Here is a 20,276-nt window from a genome sequence, read left to right on the forward strand (position 1 = left end):
CGCTTGTGGGTTCGAGCCTGGCCTGAGGCGCTGCCCTGGCAGCTCAGAGGCCACAGCCCGGAGCCTCCTTTGGATTGTGTGTCTTTGGATTCTGCGCAAGAGGAGTGGAGCCCCACATCCACTACAGCGGAACTAGGACATTGGGAGAACATGGTTCCCTGCAGGCCCCGGAGCCACCCTACCTTGGGACGTCTTGTGTTGGGCGATAATACTTTCCCTAGGCTCAGGGCAGAGCCCGATGTGGGGCTCGAACTCACAAATGGTGAGATCATGACCTGAGCCAAGACCAAGAGTCAGACGCTTAACGGACTGTGCCATCCAGGCGCCCCTTTTCTAAGCTTTGCGGTCCTTGTGGCTGAGATCCTGCTGAAAGGTGTGTGTGTGTGTGTGTGTTTGTGTGTGTGTGTTCACACTGGACACATCAGGAGAGGACAAAAAGATGCCAGGATGTGGCCGCTCAGATATTATGCTTGAATTGAATTTTAAAGAACGAGGAAGACTTGAGGCGCCTGCGTGGCTTAGCGGGTTGAGCGTCTGACTCCCGGTTTCCGCTCAGGTCATGATGTCACGGTTTGGGAGTTCGAGCCCCACATCGGGCTCTGCACTGACCGCAGGGAGCCTGCTTGGGATTCTCTGCCTCCTCTCTCTCTCTGCGCCTCCCTGACTTGTGCTGTCTCTCAAAAATAAATGAACTTTAAAAATAAAATAAAACAGGGGCGCCCGGGTGGCTTAGTCGGTTAAGCGTCCAACTTCGGCTCAGGTCATGACCTCGCGGTTTGCGAGTTCGAGCCCTGTGTCGGACTCTGTGCCGACAGCTCGGAGCCTGGAGCCCACTTCGGATTCTGTGTCTCCCTCTTTCTCTGCCCCTCCCCTGCTCGTGCTCTGTCTCTCTCTACCTCTCAATAATAAATAAACGTTTAAAAAAAAAAGTTAAAAAGTAAAATAAAACGACTTAAAAAAAAAGAATGAGGAGGACTTTAGCAGGTGAATTGGGGATGGGGCTTCAGAGGGAACAGTATATGCAAAGACACAGAGGCATACATTGTTCCAGAAAATGTATTTGGATGGAACCGGAGGATAGAGCAGAACTGGGAGCTGTAGGAGATAAGGACAGAAAAGGGGGGGGGGGGGGGGCGAGGCCTCCCACATGAGGCTGAGGGAGGGGCTGGAACCTGATCCTGGGGCAGGGTTGGCTCCAGGGCCCTTCTGGGACTGTGGGGGGAAGGGGCGAGGAGCCAAGCAGTCAGGGTGGAGGCGGAGGTGGCTGGAAGCCAGGGCTGCTAGCTATCAGAGCTAATCAGCCCTGCTTAGGACTCTGCTGGCCTTCACACCCAGCCCAGGGGAAGACCCCGCCTTTGAGGCATCGGTGGTCCCACAGAAGGGAGGGAAATCTCTCGAGGGACCACCCAAACTGGGCGGCAGGCAGAATTCCAGCAGCTGTGGGGACGCAGGGTGCCAGCCGGAGTGGCCACCACCTGGGCAGCTGAGGCCTTACCATCTAGGGAGGCAGGCACGAAGCAGACACTTCCCGGGAGGGAGGGGGCTTCTCTAAGTTGGGGTGACCCAGTGAGGGCCCCGGACAGAGCTGAGAAGGTAGGTCCTTGGAGGGGATGGGCAAGAAGGGGCCGCAGACTGGGAGGCTGTGAAGGCGGAGGAGAAACACGCTGAGAGACACGGGCTCAGGAGGCATCGTGTCACATGCCACCCTCCCCTCCCCTCCCCCAGGAGGCCACCGGCGTATTGCTGGCCCCCAGAGGGGGTGGACTGAGACTCCTCATCTCCCTCGCATCAGCTGCCTCAGTAGGAACTCAGAGTGCCTTGGGGGGGGTGGGGTGGGGGGTGGGGAGGAGTCCCAGGAGGATCACAGGTGCTGGGTATCCAACCGGGGCAGCTCGGGGGCCTGATCGGGAACCTTCTTTTCTGAAGGGTCTACATCCTTCTGGTCACCGGCCGGCGCTGGGACAGGCGCATCATCTGGAAATGGAGGGAGGAAATGGTGGCAGTGGACATCCCAGTGTCTTTCTCCCGCGGACACCGACTGGCTCCCGCCCCGTGCGCCCCGGGGCCCACCAGAGCACCTGTGTCCTGGCTGAACTTGAGCTGTCCCTCAGGGCCAGGGGCTGGGCCCTTCTGGCTTTGCTGCTGCTGTTTCCTTTGTTCCATTTGCAGAACGGCCTGCAAGGGGTGGGGGAGATCGCACAGGCTAAAGGGTAAGGCCACAGCTTGCTGAGTGGTGAACCAGCCCCTTCTCTACGGGCATCTTTTTTTTTTTTTTCTCTCACTGAGAGTTGAGCTTCATAACAGTTAAAAAGACCCAGTTCTCCCTCCTCTGGCAGGGCTCGGGTCAGACGCTGGGACAGGGAAGCCTTCCCTGAACCCTGGCTGAGTCTAACCTCCTCCTCTGTTCTTGGCCTCTTCCTCCTCCCTTCCTGCTTACAGCCCCACTGCCCTTATCCAATATGGCAGCCACAGAGCTGTCAGGGATGGGGACGACGTCTGCCCTTACTCAAGATAGCGGTCACCACCTGAGGCTCTACCAGTGATCAACACGGGGGCCACAGGCCTTCCCAGCCTCTGAACACACACGGATAAAGGCCACCAGACTCAGAGGATGGGCCCAGCCTCCCTGGCCGGTCACCTGCTGCAGCTCTCTCTTCTGGGCCTCCAGGCGGCCCTGGGAGCGCCCTAGAGCCTCTGTCTCCTGGCTGAGGCGCTGAGCCTTGGCATTCAGCTCTGCCTCCCGGGCGGCCAGCTCCTCCTCAAAACGCCTTAGTTCCTCCTCCGTGTAGGCAGGGTGCATCTCCACTGTCTGCCGGAGAGGGGACAGGGGCCATCAGCAGGGCCATGCCGGCCTTGGCCCACTCACGCTCGAGACGGCTCCGCTAACGGGAGGCTTGGGCAAGGCTGGGAGGCCTGGGCCATGCATGTGGATGGAGGAGACTGAGTGGAAGAAGCCGGGGAGGGGGATAAAGACCCAGAGGCGGGGGGCGGGGGGGGGGGGTGGACAGAGACCTAGAGGGGGCACTGAGACAACCCAGAGGCAGAAGGAGGCAGAGACCCACGGGAGGGGAGCAGAGGCCCAGACAGTAAGAGGAGTGGCCAGAGAAGGGTCAGGGCCGGGGGCCAGAGGTATTCAGGACCCAGAGAGTTCCTCAGGTCCTCACCTCCCAGCCTTCCCCGGTGTCCCCGAATTCCTTCCTCTGGGTGGATGCGAGGAACTCCTCCAGGGTCACGAGGCGGTCCTGGTTGGTATCCACCTAGGGAACCAGGGTAAGCGACAGAGCTGGGCCTCCCTCCGGCCCCGCCCCCTCCCGCCCCATCCATGGCCCCAGCCCCCTCCTCTCACGTTCTTCATCACGTGCTCCCTCATGCGAAGCCGCTCCTCCTCCATTTCCCTCATGTCGTCTTCTTCATTCTTTGGGTCATACACCTTCTCCAGCTGCAGGGTCAAGTGACAGGCAGGACATACTGAGGGGTCCAGGACAACCTCTTTCCTTGGCTACGCCACCTCCTCACGCACACAGACAGGCAACTTCAACTTCCAGCAGCCCTCGGGGCACCCGGCCACGCGCGGCAGCCTCTTTTTGCCGCGGGGGCTGCTGGGAGTTGTCGTTTCCCCTGAATTCACCTCCAGGGGGACCCGAGGGGACGCAAGGCTGACTGGGCATCTTCTGCACGCACGGCTTCCAAGATGCTCACCTCCTTGGTGAAGAGGGCCTCCAGCTCCTGCTCATCCAGGACACCATCACTGTTGATATCTGAGGGGGAGACAACAAGGTATCTTGGGGGACTGCGTACAGGGTGGGTACAGGTGGGGCTAGAGAAGGAATTTGGGGCTGGTGTGGGCTCCGTGTTCAGAGGTCAGGTGTCCCTGGGTCCCCAACGACAGAGTGATATCCTTCCAGCTTCAGTGCCCCATTGGCTCATTGCTTGGTCAGCCAGTTCCCTACCAACCAGGGTCCCAGGAATGGAGTAAATGAATGTGGGCTTCACCAGGACTGTTCTCGGGGCAGTTGTCACACAAGACAACTCGATCCCTAACGCCTAGAGATCTGGGCACAGGATCAACCCCCTTGCCCAGGATCCAGGGTGTCAGAGGCCTCTGGCTCCCAGAGAACCAGGCCAGAGGAACCCCTACCTGCCTCTCCGCGTGTACAGCTACAGGGTTCCCGGCTTCTCAGCCACGTGGGCCACGTTCACTGTCTCCCCTCCTCTGCTTACTCAGATCAGCACCCACCCTGGTCCTTCAGAGATGGCCAAGAACCCTGACCTTGCAAATCCAGCGCTTAATTTTTTTAAAAGATTTTATTTTTAAGCAATCTTTACACCCAACGTGGGGCTCAAACTTAAACCCTGAGATCAAGAGTTGCACGCTCCACCGACTGAGCCAGCCAGGTGCCTGGCCAATGGTCAATTTTTAACTCACATTTTACTGGACTTTCTGCCCTTGGCCTCTAGAACATCAAACGCTTTTCTCCAGATGCCCCTCGTTCTCCTTCATTGGCTCCGTCCTCCTCCTGAATGCTACATATTGGTGCACCCCGGGGCTCAGTCCTGGGACCTCTTGTGTAACTAAGCTTCAAGTCCAAAAGTAGGCTTCATGCCCAGCACGGAGTCCAACGCAGGGCTTGAACTCACGACCCTGAGATCAAGACCTGAGCTGAGATCAAGAGTCAGATGCTCAACCGACTGAGCCACCCAAGGCGCCCCTGAATTTAAATTGATTAAGATAAAAATTTCAGTTTATCAGTCCCACTTGTTACATGTCAAGCATTCAGTAGCCACACGTAGCTGGTGGCTGCCATATTGGATGGGACGGGACATTCTCCATCGTTACAAAAATAGCTTGATTGGCCAGCACTTCTTTAGATGGGTTCCTCCAATCCCTGGGCTTCCAGTGCCATCCACGAGCTGCTTCCACACCTGAATATCTGACTCCCAACTCTCATCTCCACGTGACCGTCCAATCGACATCTCCGATTTGACCTGAACGGACACGGTTCCCAACTTCCCCTGCCAAATATGCTCGCTCTTCCCCATCCATCCTTCCAGTTGCTAGGGCCAAATACCTTGGAGTCACCCTTGACTCTTTTGCTCACTCATACTCCTCATCCAGTCCATCTGTGAATCCCACCAGCTTGACCTTCCAGATAAATCCAGACTCCAACCATTCTTCCCTACTTCCTATGATGCAGCCACCAGCTTCTCCAGCCTTCTCCTGGCTTTGGCCCTGGCCCCGCCAGCTGGACTCTGTCAACCCTTAAGGCAGATGGTGCCAGTCCTCTGCTCAACACCCTTTTGCGGTGTCCGGTCTCAGAGAGGATAAAATCCAGATTCCTTAACCCAGCTGGAAGGCTTCGAGCAAGCTGGCTGTTACCTCGGAGACCCACGTTCGCTCTTCCCTGGGTGTCTGCTGTTCCCGCCACCTAGAACACTCTCCCCTCCAATGTCTGCAAGGCTCAACCTCAGTTCACTGAAGTCTAAGTTCAAACCTCAACTCTCTGGAGCTGAACCGCCCAATACAGTAGCCACTGGGACGCGTGAAATTTAAACGAATAACAATCACATACAATGAGAAATTCAGTTCCTCGGTCCTTGCAACAGCTCGGTAGCCAGATGGGGCACTACACGCTCCAGGCCCTTTAATGGGCAGCTTATATACAAATTTTAGAGTATCTCACACTCCCTGGTTTCTCAGATTCACTGGAATAAGGCGTGATCTATTTGCCTGATCACCGGCTCTGTGAGAGGGGGGACCTTTGTTTCGTTCGCAGCAGTATCCATGGGGTCTCCATGAAGCTGGGTCTTCAGAGGGAGGTTAGTAAACGTTTGTCGAATGAATCAGCCGTGCCCTGGTAAGCCCTGCTGACCGCCTGCAGCTTCTGGGACAGGGTCCTAGGCACATCTGAGATGGCCTGGCAACCCCAAGCTATGTTTCTAGATGGGAAGAGAGTGAAGGGGAAAGTGCCTTTAAACCACCATGGGGAAGGTGCTTCCCAGGTCCCTGGAGGCCTGTTTAATTAGGGAACGGCCCACTGTTGGCAATAGGGCTCCTGGCGGGGACTGGGGCTTCTGGGCTGCTGTGGGAGGGGGGGCCCAGGCCTAGCCAAGCCTGGATTGCTTACTTGGTGGACATCAGCCAGTCCCGAGGACGGAGAAGTGTCGTGTATCCCAGAAAAGAGGCCTAGCTCTTCTATGGAAGATCCTAGCAATGGGGAGGGGTGCAGCCTTCTACACCAGCAGGAGAGATGGGCTCAGGTCTCTTTGGCCTGCCTAAGCCCCAGTGTCGGAGCTGCCTCCTTAGTATTCAGGCCCCAGAAAGGCCAGAGGCTCAGGGTTCAGCCTGGGTCTTGGGGCTCCCTCCCCACCTTACCATGCAATATGAAGAAGGTCTTGGGGTTAAACCTGTTGGGGTCCAATCCATCCAGCTCCTCCCACACCTCCTTCAACTGGGCTTGGCTGCCCTGTGGAAGGGAGAGCCAGGGGCTCATGAGCAAGAAGTCTGGGTCCCCCCCCATCCCTCAAATGTCATTTTCTTCAAGCAAGAAAGCCAAAAAAAAAAAACCTCCCTAAAACTACAACGCCCAGCAGCCCCTGGAGTGACTGGGCATATTTAAACGGGCTTTTGGCCTCGGGGCCTGCTGGGAGTTGTAGTTCTTTAGCTACTTGTTCATCTTATGGCGCTTGGAGAGTGGAACTTGGCTGTGGGGTGGGCACAAAAGGGGGTCCTTACAGGTACGTTGACTTTGGGATGCTCTCGGTGCCGGCGCTGTTGCTCTTCCAGCTTTCTCTCTGCCTCCTTTCGCTGTTCCTCTCCCAGTGACTCCAGATAACGGCGTCTCTCATGTTCCTTGAGCATCTCGTAGCGTTTGAACTCTTCGTGATGGGCTGCATCATACTGGGCAAGGTCTCGGGTAGCCTGGGGAAAGGCAGACGGTCATTCTCATCTCACTGCCGTACACGGGCCCTAAATGTCAACCTCCAAATTCCAAGCCCTCAGCCTTGAACCTGGGCAAGGGCCGCCCCAACCTCCATCCAGTCCTGAGTTCCACGTCCTGAGCTCAGTTCTTGATCTCTATGACCCGCTCTTGCCTCATAACATAGCCACCTCTATTTGTTTGAAGGAGATTAGGATGGTTACACAGTAATGATTGGTTTTTTTAAGTTTATTTAAGTAACCTCTACACCCAACACAGGGCTCGAACTCACAACCCCAAGATCAAGAGTCACACACTCCTCTGATTGAGACAGCCAAGCACTCCTACACAATAATAACCTTAACCCACCTCTTTCAAGTCCTCCACAATCTCAAGATCTCGGAGGAACAGGGCACCTGGCTGGCTCCATAGGTGGAGCGCGTGACTCTTGACTTGGGGGTTGTGAGTTCAAGCCCCACATTGGGTATAGAGAGCACTTAAAAATAAAATAAAGAAAGGGGCGCCTGGGTAGCTCAGTCTTCGGCTCAGGTCATGATCTCACGGGTCATGGGTTCAAGCCCCGCATTGGGCTCTGTGCTGACAGCTCGGAGCCTGGAGCCTGCTTCGGATTCTGGGTCTCCCTCTCTCTCTCTCTGCCCTTCCCTCTCAAAAATAAATAGACATTAAAAAAAGAAAAGAAAAGAAAGATCTTGGAGGAATAAGCAATAAGGAACAACATACGAGGCAGACTATGGAGAGCAGCACAGCTAAATGGTAAAGAACCCTGGGTCTCCAATTGTTTTGCCCAGGGTTCAAATCCAGGCTCTGGTGTGTGAACAAATTCCACTAGGCTGTGTGATCTTGGGCAAGTTACTTAGCCTCTCTGAGCCTGTTTCCTCCTCTGTAAGATGGAGATAGCGATACCACACTGGGTTGAATAGTATCCCCCCACCCCCCAAATTCATGTCTACCCAGAATGTCGGAATGTGAACTGATTTGGAAATAGGACTTTGTAGATGTAATTAGTTACAATGAGGTCCTACCAGACGGGTGTCGGCTCGAAATCCAAATGATTGGTGTCTTTATAAGAAGGGCACAGAGAAGATGCAGAGACACAGGGAGAATGCCATGTGACAATGGAGACAGAGGCTGGAATGATTTGTCTACAAGCTGAAGAGTGCTGGTAGCTTCCAACAGCTGGAAGAGGCAAGGAATAGGTTTCCCCCTAGAGCCTTTAAAGAGAATAGCTCCGCCAAAAACAAGGTTTTAGCTCAGGGATACTGATTTTGGACTTCTGACCTCCAGAACTGAGAGAGGATACATCTTTGTTGTTTTTTTCATTTTTAAAAAAATTTTAGGGGCGCCTGGGTGGCTCAGTTGGCTAAGCGGCCGACTTCGGCTCAGGTCACGATCTCGCGGTCCATGAGTTCGAGCCCCGCGTCGGGCTCCGTGCTGACAGCTCAGAGCCTGCAGCCTGTTTCGGACTCTGTGTCTCCCTCTCTCTCTGCCCCTCCCCTGTTCATGCTCTGTCTCTGTCTCAAAAATAAATAAACGTTAAAAAAAATTAAAAAAAAAATTTAAGTCATCTCTACACCCAACGTAGGACTCGAGAACTCACGACTCCCAGATCAAGAGTCGCATGTTCTAAGGACTGAGCCAGCCAGGTGCCCTACATTTCTGCTGCTTTAAGCCGAGAGGCGGGGGTGGGGGGGGTCCCAGGGCAGGCAATTTGGGAGTCTGTGGCAATTTGTTACGACAGCCACAGCAAACTAACACACCCGATAAGGTCCTTCCTGGCTTCTGATCTATACTAGAAGATGATAATTTCAAGTTGTTTACAGCTACTAAGTTTGCGGTAACTTATTCCTGGGCAGCGCAGGAAACTAACACAGCTGTTATGTGGGGGAACAGAGCACTGCAGGGTTCTCAACCTGGGGAGACTGGCCCACAGGACACCACTGTCAAAGGCTGAGGGCATTTTTGGATGCCACAACGGGGGTAGGTCTACAGGTATCTAGTAGGTAGAGACCAGGGATGCAGCCAAACATCATACGACGGGGGGCGCCTAGGTGGCTCAGTCAGTTGAGTGTCCAAGTTTGGCTCAGGTCATGATCTCGCAGTTCATGGGTCTGAGCCCTGCATCGGGCTCAGTGCTGACAGCTTGGAGCCTGGAGCCTGCTTCGGATTCTGTGTCTCCCTCTCTCTCTGCCCCTCCCCTGCTTGCACTCTGTCTCTCTCTCTCTCTCTCTCTCTCTCTGTCTCAAAAATAAATATAAGCATTAAAAAAACAATTTTGTTAACATCATACAATGCACAAGACTTCTCCCACAACAAAAATTATCCAGCCCCAAATGTCAAGAGTGCTAGGTTGAAAAGTCTGGCTGGTGAACTTGGAAGGCAGAAGCAAGGAGCCCAGTGAGGAACTGGTGATGAGAAATGATGGGAATTAAAACTAGGAGATGACTGGGGGCCTGGAGAAAATGGACAGTTTCTGGAATGTTCTAGAAATATGTGGCAAAAACATCCCTCAGGGACGGAGTCCAATGCTGCATGGACTCAAACGGCTGCTGCTATTATCCTCACGGCCACTAGATGGAGCTCCAGTAGGCCAGAAAAACAGGGCTCAGGCCAGGAGGAGGGTGGGGGCTTTGCGCTGGGGGTGTTGGGGACTTGCAGAAGAAAGGCGAGGAGGGGAGAGGCAGGGGCAAGTCTGGGCATCCCCTTCCACTCCCCAACCCCGTGGCCCTTGGCCTTCCTCATGAGGCTGGGCTCGAGATCCCATTTCTCAGATAAGGTCTCTATTAATTTCTGTGCCTGGTGTAGCAAATTATCATAAATTTGGAGCCTTAAAAACCTGGCTGGCTCCGCCAGTAAAGTGGAGGACTTTTGATTTCAAGGCTGTGAGTTCAAGCCCCACACTGGGTGTGGAGAAGAAAGAAAGGAAGGAAGGAAGGAAGAACAGTAGGGGCACCTGGTGACTCAGTCGGGCGACTTTGGCTCGGGTCATGATCCCACATTTCTTGGGTTCGAGCCCCATGTCAGGCTCTGTGCTGACAGCTCAGAGCCTGGAGCCTGCTTTGGATTGTGTGTCTCCTTCACTCTCTGTCCCTCCCCTGTTCACGCTCGCTCTCTCTTTCAAAAATAAAGAAACATTAAAAAAAAGAAAAAAGAAAAAGGATGTGTAGGGTGTGACGTCTTTGGTGCGGGGGGCCATTGTTCTGCCTCCCACAAGGACACAGAGGAGACAGCCCCACGCCCCCCACCCTCACAAGTCATAGGGGAAGGACGAGCCAAGGAGGGATTTGAATCCGGGTCTGAATGGAGCCAAGCCCACCCGCCTGTATCTGTTTTCCCAGAGAGAATCTGGGGAGGCCTTTTGGGCACCACCCGGCCCTCTGCAGCCACCGGCCTCACAGAACACCAGGCAGGGGTGAGCGGGCTCACGTCCCAGGCTCCCTTCCCTGCTCCCCTTCCACAAAGCCTCCTTCAGTCCTCTGCCTGTCGGCCCCTTCACGGCTACCGTCTGGATCAGCAGCTCTAGGTCCCGAGCCTCGAATGTGTGCTGATTCTGAGGGTCCAGGTGTTCAAACTGCTTCAGGAGGCTCAAGTGATCCAACTGTACATCTGGATGAGGGAGAGGTATTAAAAAAACAAAACAACAACAACAAAAACTCAAAAAGAACACCTCATGGAATGTTCTTGCTTTTAAAATCCCTATCCTGGGCTAGATGTGCTCTAAAGGAAGTCAGCTTAAAATAACAATAAGCATAATAATAACTAACACGTATAGGGGCGCCTGGGTGGCTCAGTCGGTTGGGCGTCCTGACCCTTGATTTCGGCTCAGGTCACGATCTCACGGCTCGTGAGTTCAAGCCCTGCATCAGGCTCTGCGCTGACTGTGCTCTGCCTGCTTGAGATTCTCTCTCCCTCGCTCTCTGCCCCTCCCATGCTTTCTCTCTTTCTCTCTCTCAAAAATAAACATAAAAAAAAAAAAAAAAGAGAGAGCCCGGAGAAACAATGGTCCGGCACAGGGAAATGCATGGAGCCAAGGTCCAGAGGTGGCCGGGGTGGGTTGCTAAAACTAAAAAACACTGACATGAGAGGATGGGGGAGAGGGTGCCTGTGAAGGGAGGGGCAGAGGAGCAGGGATGGCTGTGGGCTTGGTCCTACAAGCACTGGGGAGCCATGGTGGGTTCTAAGCAGAGGAGGGACAGGACTTGGGTTAGATGCCGTGGTGGGCTGGGTAACGGCCCCCACGATGCCCACGCCCGAATCCCAGAACCTGTGAGCACGTCACATGGCAAAAGGGACTTTGCAGCCGGGATTAAATCAAGGATCTTGGGATGGGGAGACCACCCCTAACTACCCAGGGGACCCTATGGCATCATAAGGGGCCCTATACGTGGGAGGCAGAGGCAGACCCGACCACAGGAGAAGACCGCGAGACTGAACACAAATGCGACACGGCTGGCTGGCTCTGAAGACAGAAGAGGAGGCCACCCGCCAAGGAAGGCCGCGGGAGCAGCTGGACAAAGCAAGGCAGCAGGCCCTCCCCTAGAGCCTCTGGAAGCAGCGCAGCCATGCAGACGCCTCGATTTTCGCCCCGTGACACTGATTTTAGTCTGATCTCCAAACCCGTGTGTGTCCTTTGAAGCCACTGGTTGTGCTAATCTGCTACGGTGGCCACGGGAGACCAACACGGGTGTTAGCAGCACCCCACTGGCTGCCGTGCGGGAAACAGAACAAAAAGCCAGCGCGGCGGCCGGGGGCCCGGGGAGGAGGCGACCACGGGGCTCCAGGCAGGGCCCGAGGGGCGGCAGCGGTCAGATTCTGGAGATGCCCTGAGCTGGCGAAGGGACAAGAGTCGAAGCGCACGGCGTAGTGCGAGGGACACAACAAGCCGCCAACTCACAGGCGGGATTTTTTCCCATTAGTGACGAGGGGACGTCTGGTTTCCTGGAGAGCAAATCGGACTCTGAAACTATAATAATTAAAACAGCACGACAGGGGCGCCTGGGTGGCTCAGTCGTTAAACATCTGACTTCGACTCAGGCCACGATCGCACGGTTCATGAGTTTCAGCCCCGCGTTGGGCTCTGTGCCGACAGGGCCTGCTTGAGATTCTCCCTCTTTCCCTCCCCCTCTCTCTCTGCCTCTCAAAATAAATTAATTACATTAAGTAGCAAATCAAATACACAAATAAAACCGAAGGACGGAGAAGGCGTGGGTGCATAGTGTGGAAGAGGCTGTCGGGTCACCTTCGAGATCTGGGACCCGCCTGGTACCCAGCACACAGTAGGACTCAAGGCATGTTTGGAGGATGGATAAATGGAGGCAGACAGAAATGAAAACAAAGTTCGGTTGTCCCGTTGACCCTCAACGCCAATGCCCGCCATCCCCATCCGTAACATGGGAGCCTCAGGGGGTGTCAGGAAGCGAAAGGAGGGGCGTGGGTGAATCTCAGTAAAAGGGCCATGTTCTTACACTTAGCGACAGGCGGGAAGCTGTCCGAGCGGCACCAGAACACCACGGCCCGTCACGGCCAAAGCGGGCAACCACCGAGGAGCCCATCGACCGATGAATGGAGAAACCCCAGTGTGGTCTATGCACACCGTGGAATATTACTTGGCCCTAAAAAGGAACAAAGGGCCGATACGTGCTACGTTTCGGCTGAACCTTGAAAACATTATGCTAAGTGAAAGAAGCCGGGCGCAAAAGGTCACAGGTGGCACGATTCCGTTTATATGAAATGTCCAGGAATAGGCAAATCCGGAGAGACAGGAAGGAGCTTACTGGTTGCAGGGGCTGGGTCGGGGGTGATAGCTGAGGAGTTCGGGGTTTCTTTTCGGGGGTGATTACAACGTCCCAAAATGGACTTGGGTGATGGTTGTCTATACCTGTGAATATACTAAAAGCCAAGGAATTGTACCTATTAACTGGGTAAACTATACGACACATGAGTTATATTTCAATAAAGCTGTTAAAAGAAATAGTGTGGGGGGGTGCCTGGGTGGCTGTTGGTTAAGCATCTGACTTCGGCTCAGGTCATGATCCCAGGGTTTGTGAGTTCGAGCCCCACATCAGGCTCTGCGCTGACAGCTTACAGCCTGGAGCCTGCTTCAGATTCTGTGTGTCCCTCTCTCTCTCTCTGCTCTACCCCGGCTTGTGCACTCACTCTCTCTCAAAAATAAATAAACAAACATAAAAAAAAAAAAAAAAAGGAAATTGGGTGGGATCTTGGAATCTAAAACTGCCTCTCTCCTCCAGGTGCATTTTTTTTTCTTTCTGTTTTCCAACCAAATCATTAGACTATAAAATATAGTCTCAGATACAAATGCCTACAAATGAGAATCACGCCAGCTGGGGAGATAGAGAATAACAGAGCAAGGAAAAATACAGTGCACCCTTTGAAACTTCCTGACTTCGATCACTGCATTGTGGTTATGTAGGACCATGTGGCCGTTCAGAGGAAAATCACACTGAAAAAGGGGGGACCAAGAGATACAGTCTGCAAGGAACTAGCGAATGTCGCTGAAAGGCAAATAGAACAAAAGCTAATAACTGGAGAATCCAGGTCAAGGGTATTCAGGGACTTTGCGCACTATGCTTGCAACTTTTTTTCTGGAAGTTTGAAGTTACATCAAAATTTTGAATGACCATGGTTTTTTAAAATAAAAAATTTAAAAAAACCCCAAAAAACTGACAACAAAAAAACCCAAAAACCCGGGTGGCTCAGTCGGTTGAGTGTCCGACCTCGCCTCAGGTCATGATCGCGCATGCGTGGGTTTGAGCCCCGCATCGACAGCTCAGAGCCCGGAGCCTGCTTCGGATTCTGTGTCTCCCTTTCTCTCTGCCACTCCCCTGCTCATGCTCTGTCTCTCTCTGTCTCTCCAAAAACAAAACATTAAAAAAAAAAAAAATTAAAAAAACAAAAAAACAAATAAACCCACCAAGCAGTGATGTTAGCGGTAGAATGTTTTAGAAAGAAAACTCGATCCCTCTTCTATGTGTATTATGGGGCAGGGAGGCCATCCCACCCTACCTGCCCCTGCTTACTGGGCTCCTGCTCGGCGTCCATCTTGGCCTTGAGGAGCATCCGCAGCCGGGACACCTCTTGCCGCTTCAGCTCGTCCAGCTTGGTGCGGACATGATGGCTGACAAAGTCCAGCTCCCGGCTCAGCTTTCCACTCTGCCCGAATAGGGAGGAGACACTGGTCAGGCTGGGAGCCTGGGAGGGGGCACACTGGGCGGCCTCATCCTTTCCCGGCCCTCTCTGGAACCTTCTACCAGCTTTTGGATGCCTGGAAAGCTTATAGACCCATACCTGCCCCCAGAGCCTCCGACATAAAATCCCAACCCCTCAGCCTGGCATTTGAGGCCATGCCCACCTCTGTAGCCCCATCTCCCGTCATCCATCAAATCGCACTCGCCTCCGGCAACACTAACGGGGCATCGGCGCCTACACTCAAGACTCCTTCCCACCTCTTGGCCTTTGCACACGCTGGTCGGTCCCTCTGCCTAGGATTCTCTTCTGCCACCACTTTTCAAGTCTAAGCAGATCCTCACTGCTCTTCACAATTCAAAGGGCGGGGGGGGTGCCTGGGTGGCTCAGTCGGTGAAGCGTCCGACTTCAGCTCAGGTTATGAACTCATGACTCGTGAGTTCGAGCCCCCCGTCGGGCTCTGTGCTGACAGCTCAGGGCCTGGAGCCTGCTTCGGATTCTGTGTCGCCCTCTCTCTCTGCCCCTCCCCCACACACGCTGTCTCTGTCTCTCTCAAATAAATAAATAAACAAACTTAAAAACAAACAAACAAAAACCCTCAAAGCAGATGGCACCTCCCTTGGAAAGAACCCCCCCCACTAATTCCCTGCCCCCCTCCACACACACCCCTGAATAGGGTGCCTTCCCTGAGCCCCCTCGACTGTCGCTGCAGATTATGTCTGTTTCCCAGAGTCGACCCCACCCCTCTCCGCTCAAGGCCCCCCAAGCCTCCCCAGTGCCCACAGGACAGAATCCCTGTCTCAATAAAATCTCAATTTATTGAGAGAGACAGAGTACAACTGGGGGAGGGGCAGAGAGGGAGGGAGACCCAGAATCCCACGCAGGCTCTGAGCTGTCAGCACAGAGCTCGACGCGGGGCTCGGACCCACAAATCCTGAGATCGTGACTTGAGCTGACGTCGGACGCTTCACCGACTGAGCCACCCGGGTGTCCCCGACTACTTCATTTGTACACACAGTTCCCACTGTCTGAAATGCCACCGCCCCCCCCCCCCCCCCCACAACTCTACACCACAGACCTTCCCACTGAGACTTTACATCTCACTTGGGGGCATCCATTTTCTAGAAACCCTCTCTCACTTGTCAGACTGGACTTGGCCCTCCCTGGGGCCTCCCCAGCACCCTCTACGATCTGTCATTGCTCAGCCCGCTTTCTCAGTCACTCGAGACTCATGCGGTCTCTCCAGCCCGCCTGGGGCGTGGCCCTCGAGAGGCAGCAGTGACAGTCATATTAACCTCAGCCAGTGAAGCATCTACTATGGGTCAAGCCCTGTGCTGGACTCCCTGAGTCTATCCCCTAATCCTGCCTACAACCTCATTTTACAGCTGGGTAAACTGAGGCCCGGGTGGAGACGCCACTTGTCCCAGGGCCCTCAAACAGCGACTGGTACCAGATCATGTCTCCCCACATCCTTTTCCTGCTCTGGACCTCAACACTGGAGCGGAGAGGCGCCTGGGTGGCTCAGTCGGTCACGCGTCCGACTCTTGGCGTCGGCTCAGGTCATGATCTCGCGGTTTTCGTGAATTTGCGCCCCACGTTCGGCTCTGCGCGGACCCCACGGAGCCTGCCTGGGATTCCGTCTCCCTCTCTCTCTCTGCCCCTCCCCAGCTCGTGCACTCTCTGACTCTCTTAAAATAAATAAACTTAGGGGCGCCTGGGTGGCTCAGTCGGTTGAGCGTCCGGCTTCAGCTCGGGTCACGATCTCGCGGTCCGTGAGTTCGAGCCCCGCGTCGGGCTCCGGGCTGATGACTCGGAGCCTGGAGCCCGTTTCCGATTCTGTGTCTCCCTCTCTCTCTGCCCCTCCCCCGTTCACGCTCTGTCTCTCTCTGTCTCAAAAATAAACATTAAAAAAAAAAAATTAAAAAATAAATAAATAAATAAACTTTAAAAAAAAAAAATGAGGATTACGTCAGCTCCTCGGGAGGCCTTCCGCGAGCTAGAGGTGGTGCTAGCTAGTGCCCCCAACATGTCCAGGGTTTGAATTCTTCCCGAGCAAAATGCACGACACTGAACATGCCGGGGAACCAGCACTCACACGGCAGGTCCGAGGACCGCTACCCCGCATGCCTCAGCCCTTTGTGCGTCTTACCCTCGGATGATCCCAACCCGAGCCCTGTCATGCAGGGTTCTAGTTATAACCCTCGGTTTTACAGATGGGGAAAGCGAGGCACCGCGAGGGGCGGTCACACAGCAGGTAACGGAGCCTGCGCCCACGATGGGGAAAGCGAGGCACCGCGAGGGGCGGTCACACAGCGGGTAACGGAGCCTGCGCCCACTGCATCTATGCTTAACCACACGTTCCGTGGCCCCTTGAGAGAATCCGGTCCGTTCCTGGACTCTGTCCTCCGAGCGTGCACCCTTCCTCCTCTTCCCCGCCCAACCTGGCTCACGCCCAGCCGCACCTTGATATCCTCGGCGTTGGCAGCCTGCAGCTTCTCGCGGAAACGCCCATCTGTCTCCAGCACGTTGATGACTTCCTGGAGATACCGGCGATAGTAGAGGCCTGTGTCCTAAGGCAACGAGGACGAACATAGCAGCCCAGCCCTCACCCTTCTCCGGCTCCTCCCTGCAGGTAGGACCCAGGCCCCGCTCCCCTGGGCACCTGCTGAAGGACCCAGAGACACCCTGCTTGGAGCAAGGGGCAGGCCTGCGCCGTGGCACAGAGGCTCTGGGGCCAGCCGACCCCAGTTCCAATCCCCATCTGCTCTGTAACCCCAGGCAAACGGCCCGATCTTCGGGGCCACGGCTCTCCTCTCTTCCCAGGCCTGCAGTGGAGACGAAGTGAAAACCACGTGGGTAGATACCCAGCCCCAACACTGAGCACGGAGCGGGTGCTTAGAGTGGACACACCAGTATTTGTTCGCAAGTGAAATATACCCTCATTCATCATTCATCAAGCGCTCACCGAGCCCCTACCGTGTGCCAGGCACTGGTACAGGGGATATAACTGAACAACTGAACAAGACAGACAAAAACAGCTAGGCTCCTGGACCCAGACCTGTCCCGTGTAGATGGCCAGCACGCTCTTCTCCCCAGGCCTCACTCTTCCATTTTAAAATAGGCAATAAGGGGCACCTGGGTGGCTCAGTCGGTTAAGCTTCTGTCTTTGGCTCAGGTCATTGTCTCGTGGTTTGTGAATCTGAGCCTGGCATGGGGCTCTCTGATGCGAGCACAGAGCCTGCTTCAGATCCTCTGTCCCCCTCTCTCTCTCTGCCTCTCTCCTGCTTGCGTGCTCTCGCTTTCTCAAAAATAAATAAACATGAAAAAAAATTAGGCGGGGTGACTGGGTGGCTCAGTTGGTTAAGCATCTGGTTTTTGATTTCGGCCCAGGTCATGATCCCACAGTTAGTGGGATCGATCCCAGGTTGGGCTCTGTGCTAACACCACGGAGCCTGCTTGGGATTCTCTCTCTCTGCCCCTCCCTCCCCCATCTCAAAATAAATGAATACACATTTTTTAAAAATAGGCAATAAATTGGGGCATCTGAGTGACTCAGTCGGTTGAGCCCCCTGACACTTGATTTCAGCCCAGGTCATGATCTCACCGTTTGCGAGATCAAGCCCCACACCAGGCTCTCTGCTGTCAGCGCAGAGCCCATTTCAGATCCTCTCCCCCCCACCACCACTCCCCTACTCACGCGTATGCTCTCTCTCTCTCTTAAAAAGAAATAAACAGGGGCGCCTGGGTGGCTCAGTCGGTTGGGCGGCCGACTTCGGCTCAGGTCACGATCTCGCGGTTAGTGAGTTCAAGCCCCGCGTCGGGTTCTGTGCTGATAGCTCGGAGCCTGGAGCCTGTTTCAGATTCTGTGTTTCCCTCTCTCTGACCCTCCCCTGTTCATGCTCGGTCTCTCTCAGTCTCAAAAATAAATAAACGTTAAAAAAAATTTTTTTTTTAAAGAAATAAACATTGGGGTGCCTGGGTGGCTCACTCGGTTAAGCCTGTGACTTCGGCTCAGGTCATGGTCTTGCCGTTCACGGGTTTGAGCCCCACATCTGGCTCTGTGCTGATAGCTCAGAGCCCGGAGCCTGCTTGGGATTCTGTCTGTCTCTCTCTCTGCCCCTCCTCTACTAGCGCTCGGTCTCTCTCTCAAAAATAAATAAACATTAAGAATAATAGGGGCGCCTGGGTGGCGCAGTCGGTTAAGCGTCCGACTTCAGCCAGGTCACGATCTCGCGGTCCGTGAGTTCGAGCCCCGCGTCGGGCTCTGGGCCGATGGCTCGGAGCCTGGAGCCTGTTTCCAATTCTGTGTCTCCCTCTCTCTCTGCCCCTCTCCCGTTCATGCTCTGCCTCTCTCTGTCCCAAAAATAAAAAAATTAAAAAAAAAAAAAAAAGAATAATAAATAAAATGAACCGAGGCTCTGAATAATCTACCCCCAGGCTCGCTCTGCTCCGGTCACACTGGCCACCTCCATGCCCCTCTACTTCTGCTCTCCCCACCACATGGCCTTTGCTCAGGCTGTTCCCTCTGCCTGGAATGTTGTTCCCTGCACTTCAGATTTCAGCTCGTGACCCTTCCTCCTTGACTATCACACTGATGTCCATTCTCAGGGAGGCCCAATGTCTTCCTGGTCTGTGATGGCCCAGGGGTTGTGTTAGCACTGTGTCCGGCCCACAGGAGGTGCTCAAGAAACGTGTGCAGTGAATGAAGGGAAAGGGAAGTCAGAGGTGCCCCTCTGGGCCTGCAAAGATTTCACCAAGCAGAGGCCTAACTCACAAGGTCAGGACCGCCACACAGGAGCACGGGATGATCTGTTCCAGAGACAGTAACGTGCTCTTTACTGACAGGCGCTATGTGCGGATTCAGGCCACAAATCAGGGCACTGGCCTTGAGGATCTTTAAAGTTCCAAATTCCCTAAGAGAGAAGGTTTCCTAGCATTTGATAAACACATGCTGGAATTAACACATGGGCGGTTTACCAGTCCCTTCCCAGGAGCTCCATGAACTGAGAACACCTCGGTTGGCTAACATCACCTGCCCCAGGTGCTACTGGGAAATGTAGTTCTTTTTTTCCCTCCATTCCTGCTTGAGAGCAGGGGGGCTTAAAACAACAGAGGTTTAGGTAGGGGGTAATGCAGATTTGCCACTTAAAATCTGACCTGATTTCCCACACCTCAGGGCCAGGGACTTAGAAATATGCAGTACCCCCCCCCCCCCCCCGTCAAGTTTTTCACCACGTCAAAGCCCAGGCGACTGCAAAGAATGTCAGGCGAACTTCAAGCTGCGTCCCTGGGGGAAGAATCCACCCAGGGGCGACGGGGATCCGCGGGAATTGTAGTACCACTTGCAAACACCTGGCTGGAGAGGAGGGCAGGGCCACTCACGGGGCTCTCGGTCGCAGGGCTCTCCTGCTGGGGCGTCCCCCGCTCCAGGGGCACCGCCAGAACAGCGCGCAGCAGCAGCAGCAGCGGTAGCAGGAGAAGGACTGCGCGGGGCCCGGAGGAAGGCATGACGACGTGGCCTGTGGGGAGCAGAGGGGTGGATGTCTGTCCCAAGTCGCCTACTCCCCTGGACCCAGGAGTCTGGGCCCCCAGCATCCCCCCGCCACCCCGCCATCTAAGTCAAGACTCAAAGCGCCTCGTTTCCCGAGGCACAGGATTCCGAACCTCCAGTTCCTCCTTCCTTAGACCCAGGAGTCCTGGCTCCCAGAACCCAGCCTCTTCGCTCAGACTCAGGAATCCGGGATCTCAGTCCCCTTCGCCAGAACCGAAGGTTCAGCACCACCCCCCGACCCCCCCGACCCCCCGAAGCCTCCTCTTCTGCCAGGATCTACAAATACTGGTGCCCAGTCCATCCTCCCCGAAACCCAGTTTTCCAGCCCTCTGGGCCCCTTCCTACCGCTCCTCCCAGGACCCCATCTGGGACCCCCCAGCCCCTCACCTTTCCCTCACCGCAGAGGGCGTTTTCCCGGGCTCGGACCTCCGGTGCGTTCGGGTGATTTCCCCCCTAGACCACGCCCACTTTCCCGCAGAGGACCCGCCCTCGGCGGCCTGATTGGTCCGCGCTGGCTTCAGTCCCCTTGGTCCCTGTCTAGGGGCCCGCCCCTTGTGGAAGTCGCTAGCCTGTTCTCGAAAGGCTCT

At 54.8% G+C, this 20,276-nt stretch overlaps 1 protein-coding gene across 3 annotated transcripts; it reads right to left on the reverse strand.

Annotated features, from left to right (window-relative positions):
* Positions 1-1,038: 1,038 nt before the first annotated feature.
* NUCB1 (nucleobindin 1) lies at positions 1,039-20,199 on the reverse strand. 3 transcript variants are annotated; one of them, XM_058706176.1, is made up of 13 exons: positions 20,077-20,199; positions 19,521-19,657; positions 16,601-16,708; positions 13,973-14,105; positions 10,438-10,541; positions 6,734-6,919; positions 6,374-6,464; positions 3,700-3,758; positions 3,347-3,439; positions 3,165-3,257; positions 2,639-2,809; positions 2,079-2,175; positions 1,039-1,974 (listed from the first exon to the last, which is right to left on the reverse strand). In XM_058706176.1, the coding sequence occupies exons 2-13, from the start codon at positions 19,644-19,646 to the stop codon at positions 1,862-1,864; spliced, it is 1,374 nt and encodes a 457-aa protein (XP_058562159.1). In that variant the 5' UTR covers positions 19,647-19,657; positions 20,077-20,199; the 3' UTR covers positions 1,039-1,861. The 3 variants fall into 3 exon arrangements, with proteins under 3 accessions (XP_058562159.1, XP_058562157.1, XP_058562158.1); XM_058706174.1 differs by having other exon boundaries at positions 19,491-19,657; XM_058706175.1 differs by having other exon boundaries at positions 19,491-19,657; positions 20,088-20,169.
* Between the last annotated feature and the right edge of the window lie 77 nt (positions 20,200-20,276).

Source organism: Neofelis nebulosa, chromosome 17, assembly GCF_028018385.1.
Source record: "Neofelis nebulosa isolate mNeoNeb1 chromosome 17, mNeoNeb1.pri, whole genome shotgun sequence".
Taxonomy (NCBI): domain Eukaryota; kingdom Metazoa; phylum Chordata; class Mammalia; order Carnivora; family Felidae; genus Neofelis; species Neofelis nebulosa.